This window comes from Thalassophryne amazonica, chromosome 22 (genome assembly GCF_902500255.1).
Source record: "Thalassophryne amazonica chromosome 22, fThaAma1.1, whole genome shotgun sequence".
In the NCBI taxonomy this organism is placed as follows: domain Eukaryota; kingdom Metazoa; phylum Chordata; class Actinopteri; order Batrachoidiformes; family Batrachoididae; genus Thalassophryne; species Thalassophryne amazonica.
The window spans coordinates 8105101-8111129 of record NC_047124.1 but is presented as its reverse complement, the minus strand read 5'-3'; the positions used below and the strand labels follow the sequence as shown (position 1 = coordinate 8111129).

General features: G+C 36.5%; 1 protein-coding gene across 2 annotated transcripts in view; it reads right to left on the bottom strand.

Moving 5' to 3' along the window:
* ptn (pleiotrophin) overlaps positions 1–6029 on the bottom strand; it is an 85461-nt gene that overhangs the window by 15462 nt on the left and 63970 nt on the right. For both annotated transcript variants that reach the window (XM_034162923.1, XM_034162924.1), the window contains exon 3: positions 4547–4720. In XM_034162923.1, the coding sequence (XP_034018814.1) occupies positions 4547–4720 (174 nt within the window). The remainder of the gene's footprint in view (positions 1–4546; positions 4721–6029) is intronic.

The following is a 6029-nucleotide window of genomic DNA, read 5'->3' as shown; positions in this document are numbered from 1 at the left end:
AAAACAACTGTGGTGACTGCTAACAGGCTAACAGAAAAGTTAACTGTGGTAACCGCTAATAAAGTAAAGGAAAAGTTAACTGTGGTGACTGCTTACACACTAACAGAAAGGTTAACTGTGGTAACCACTAAAAAACTAACGGAAAAGTTAACTGTGGTGACTGCTAACACACTAACAGAAAAGTTAACTGTGGTAACCACTAAAAAACTAACGGAAAAGTTAACTGTGGTAAGCGCTAAAAAACTAACGGAAAAGTTAACTGTGGTGACTGCTAACACACTAACAGAAAAGTTAACTGTGGTGACTGCTAACATGCTAACAGAAAAGTTAACTGTGGTAACCGCTAATAAAGTAAAGGAAAAGTTAACTGTGGTGACTGCTTACACACTAACAGAAAGGTTAACTGTGGTAACCACTAAAAAACTAACGGAAAAGTTAACTGTGGTGACTGCTAACACACTAACAGAAAAGTTAACTGTGGTAACCACTAAAAAACTAACAGAAAAGTTAACTGTGGTAACCACTAAAAAACTAACGGAAAAGTTAACTGTGGTGACTGCTAACACACTAACAGAAAAGTTAACTGTGGTAACCACTAAAAAACTAACAGAAAAGTTAACTGTGGTAAGCGCTAAAAAACTAACGGAAAAGTTAACTGTGGTGACTGCTAACACACTAACAGAAAAGTTAACTGTGGTAACCACTAAAAAACTAACAGAAAAGTTAACTGTGGTGACTGCTAACACACTAACAGAAAAGTTAACTGTGGTAACCACTAAAAAACTAACGGAAAAGTTAACTGTGGTGACAGCTAACACACTAACAGAAAAGTTAACTGTGGTAACCACTAAAAAACTAACAGAAAAGTTAACTGTGGTAAGCGCTAAAAAACTAACGGAAAAGTTAACTGTGGTGACTGCTAACACACTAACAGAAAAGTTAACTGTGGTAACCACTAAAAAACTAACAGAAAAGTTAACTGTGGTGACCACTAAAAAACTAACAGAAAAGTTAACTGTGGTGACTGCTTACACACTAACAGAAAAGTTAACTGTGGTAACCACTAAAAAACTAACAGAAAAGTTAACTGTGGTAAGCGCTAAAAAAACTAACGGAAAAGTTAACTGTGGTGACTGCTAACACACTAACAGAAAAGTTAACTGTGGTAACCACTAAAAAACTAACAGAAAAGTTAACTGTGGTGACTGCTTACACACTAACAGAAAAGTTAACTGTGGTAACCACTAAAAAACTAACGGAAAAGTTAACTGTGGTGACTGCTAACACACTAACAGAAAAGTTAACTGTGGTAACCACTAAAAAACTAACAGAAAAGTTAACTGTGGTGACTGCTTACACACTAACAGAAAAGTTAACTGTGGTAACCACTAAAAAACTAACGGAAAAGTTAACTGTGGTGACTGCTAACACACTAACAGAAAAGTTAACTGTGGTAACCACTAAAAAACTAACAGAAAAGTTAACTGTGGTAAGCGCTAAAAAACTAACGGAAAAGTTATCTGTGGTGACTGCTAACACACTAACAGAAAAGTTAACTGTGGTAACCACTAAAAAACTAACAGAAAAGTTAACTGTGGTAAGCGCTAAAAAACTAACGGAAAACAACTGTGGTGACTGCTAACATGCTAACAGAAAAGTTAACTGTGGTAACCGCTAATAAAGTAAAGGAAAAGTTAACTGTGGTGACTGCTTACACACTAACAGAAAGGTTAACTGTGGTAACCACTAAAAAACTAACGGAAAAGTTAACTGTGGTGACTGCTAACACACTAACAGAAAAGTTAACTGTGGTAACCACTAAAAAACTAACGGAAAAGTTAACTGTGGTGACTGCTAACACACTAACAGAAAAGTTTTTCTGTGGTAACCACTAAAAAACTAACAGAAAAGTTAACTGTGGTAAGCGCTAAAAAACTAACGGAAAACAACTGTGGTGACTGCTAACATGCTAACAGAAAAGTTAACTGTGGTAACCGCTAATAAAGTAAAGGAAAAGTTAACTGTGGTGACTGCTTACACACTAACAGAAAGGTTAACTGTGGTAACCACTAAAAAACTAACGGAAAAGTTAACTGTGGTGACTGCTAACAGACTAACAGAAAAGTTAACTGTGGTAACCGCTAAAAAACTAACGGAAAAGTTAACTGTGGTGACTGCTAACACACTAACAGAAAAGTTAACTGTGGTAACCACTAAAAAACTAACAGAAAAGTTAACTGTGGTAAGCGCTAAAAAACTAACGGAAAAGTTAACTGTGGTGACTGCTAACACACTAACAGAAAAGTTAACTGTGGTAACCACTAAAAAACTAACAGAAAAGTTAACTGTGGTGACTGCTTACACACTAACAGAAAAGTTAACTGTGGTAACCACTAAAAAACTAACGGAAAAGTTAACTGTGGTGACTGCTAACACACTAACAGAAAAGTTAACTGTGGTAACCACTAAAAAACTAACAGAAAAGTTAACTGTGGTGACTGCTTACACACTAACAGAAAAGTTAACTGTGGTAACCACTAAAAAACTAACGGAAAAGTTAACTGTGGTGACTGCTAACACACTAACAGAAAAGTTAACTGTGGTAACCACTAAAAAACTAACAGAAAAGTTAACTGTGGTAAGCGCTAAAAAACTAACGGAAAAGTTATCTGTGGTGACTGCTAACACACTAACAGAAAAGTTAACTGTGGTAACCACTAAAAAACTAACAGAAAAGTTAACTGTGGTAAGCGCTAAAAAACTAACGGAAAAGTTAACTGTGGTGACTGCCAAGAAACTAACAGAAAAGTTAACTGTGATGACTGCTAACACACTAACAAAAAAGTTAACTGTGGTAAGCGCTAAAAAACTAATGGAAAAGTTAACTGCGGTAAGCGCTAAAAAACTAATGGAAAAGTTAACTGTGGTGACTGCCAAGAAACTAACAGAAAAGTTAACTGTGATGACTGCTAACACACTAACAAAAAAGTTAACTGTGGTGACTGCCAAGAAACTAACGGAAAAGTTAACTGTGGTGACTGCTAACACACTAACAAAAAAGTTAACTGTGGTAACCACTAAAAAACTAACGGAAAAGTTAACTGTGGTAAGCGCTAAAAAACTAATGGAAAAGTTAACTGTGATGACTGCTAACACACTAACAGAAAAGTTAACTGTGGTAACCACTAAAAAACTAACGGAAAAGTTAACTGTGGTAAGCGCTAAAAAACTAATGGAAAAGATAACTGTGGTGACTGCCAAGAAACTAACGGAAAAGTTAACTGTGATGACTGCCAAGAAACTAACGGAAAAGTTAACTGTGGTGACCGCTAAAAAACTAACAGAAAAGTTAACTGTGGTGACTGCTAACACACTAACAGAAAAGTTAACTGTGGTAACCACTAAAAAACTAACATAAAAGTTAACTGTGGTGACTGCTAACACACTAACAGAAAAGTTAACTGTGGTAACCGCTAAAAAACTAACAGAAAAGTTAACTGTGGTGACTGCTAACACACTAATGGAAAAGTTAACTGTGATAACCGCTAACAAACTAACGGAAAAGTTAAAGTTTGACTATATTATGCCCATTTTGGCATCCCTTCACTGGCTTCCTGCCGCTGCAAGATTGAATTTTAAGGTTCTGTTATTGGCCTATAAAATTGTTCATGGACTTGCACCACCCTATCTGGTTGACCTGGTAAAGCCCTACGTACCGGCTTGGCCCTGCATTTGTGGGGTGCAGGACTTTTATGTGTTCCCATGGTGAATAAAAAGTCTGCTGGTCACAGAGCTTTCTCCTACCGTGCCCCAGCTCTGTGGAATGATCTCCCGGCACATATACGGCAGTCGGATACTGTGAAGACTTTTAAATCAAGTCTAAAGACCCATTTGCTTTCCTTGTTTTATTGTGTTATGATGTGTTTTTATTCTTGCGCTTTTTTATGTTTTTTTTATTGTGTTCTTAATTTTTTATTAATTTTTCTTTGTTTTTCGGTATTGTGTTGTGTGAAGCGCCTTGAGGCGATCTCATCAGGAATTGGTGCTATAGAAATTAATCAATTTAATTTGAAAATTTGGACGCTGTATTCATACTTTGCTTTACCATAATGATGCAAGAGGATGTCATATTTTAAATGTGCACCTTTTCAGTTTTTACTTTGTTATAGAGCACACCGTGGGCCATAAACTACAGACTTGTGGGCCTTATCCGGCCTGCAGGTCACCACTTTAAAATTAATTTCTTACAAATAAATAGTGTTGATTGGTTTGTATTTATTTCCAACCACAAATTTTTTTCAAATATAAGTAGTTTGAATAAGTACTACTTGCAATATAAGTACTTTTGACTTATTTTCTAACAACTTTACAACTTTACTCTTGAAAATGTGCAAGAGGTTGAATAAATACAGTGTTGGACTTTTTAAGCAGTATACCCAGTCACTTGTGCACCCAACTGTTCTTAAACTGCAAGAATCAGTTATGATTCTTGCATATTTCTTGATTTCTGCTTAGGAAAATCTGTGCTCGGGCTGTGGTCCCTCACCTCCAAACTTCTTCTTCCAGTTGCAGGGGATCTTGCAGCGTTGGGTCTTCATGGTTTGCTTGCAGTCGGTGCCAGTTCGAGTCCCCTCCCTGGTGCCTAGGCCGCAGTCTCCCTCGTTGGCTACGCACACACTCCACTGCCACTCCCCACAGTCCGATTTACGCTCCTTCTTCCCTGGTGCGTTAAAGATTTTGACACCAGCATTAGAACCTGCTGCCATCAGATGCCTGAGGAGCCAAAGGCGACTGCAACAACTTGAAGTTTTATTCATTAAATCTAAACATCCAGACGTTGACCAATCACCGAGTGTTTACCCCGCTCTTAGTTCACGGTAAACAGAACGGGTTTAGGTGCTTGTGCTAATCTCCCATGCTAATTAATTTGTGCTTTTGAATTTAAATGAGCCTAACTGATGTTTTCTTTACCCGAGGGAGACTTATTGGGCTTATTTTGCTTATTTTTCCATTTTGCTATTTGTCTGTTTAATTCTCAAAAGATGAGGAATTACTTCAACTTCAACTTAGAAAACTTATCTTTGAATGAATATATTGTAAGATCAGGGCCATAGCAGATATATATATATATATATATATATATATATATATATATATATATATATATATATATATATATATATATATATTTTTTTTTTTTTTTTTTTTAAGGGTCTCCAACCATCCATTGGTGTCACCAACATCATCTTTGAAAGAGTCAGAGTTTTTTCTGAAACATTTTTTCATTCACCACTATTTCAAATCATTTTATTAAACACTTATTTCATTTAGCTTTTTAAGACGTCAAAACAGTGAATTATTTTTCTGATGTGCCTAAACAGGGATGAGAATTTTCCATGAATTTCAGAGTCTTTCCGGGTTTATGGGCCATTTCTGAGATCAGTGTAAATCCGTTGAGATTTTTTTTTTTGGGGGGGGGGGGGGGGTGCAGCGGAGGTCATCTGTGCAAACAGTACTGTTCAGCTAATCTGATTGTTGTTAGTGGATTAGCTTTTCAGATAAGTTTAAAAACCATCAGCGGACCAATTATCTTCCAATAAATTTAGTTCCAATAACTTTCAGTCCGCTAACATTTTTTTTTTTTTTTTGCTGGCAAACTCAGCAAAGTTTGTAAACCCTAAAATCAAACATTTTAGTCCCTGCCGTGTGTAGATCAGTTGTTTGTGGCAGATTGGCTGTCGCTTGCTGATGACATTATTCTTAAGCGCAAGACGTGATTGGCCAGTCGACGCAGGGAGCATTGTGGGTAGTGTAGTTCAGGTTCACTTTGGCGTTACATTGTTACCATACACTTGATACAAATAAAACAGACTAATTTTAACATTATTTTATTTTATTTCTTTGTGGCTGATGGTATAATTTAATCGCCAAGACTGTATGTGAGAGAGGAGATCTCACGGTGCAGCTGTGTGTACAGAGGGACTTTTCTTCATTAAGACACCATTTTGTTTAATCAGGATGTTTTATGT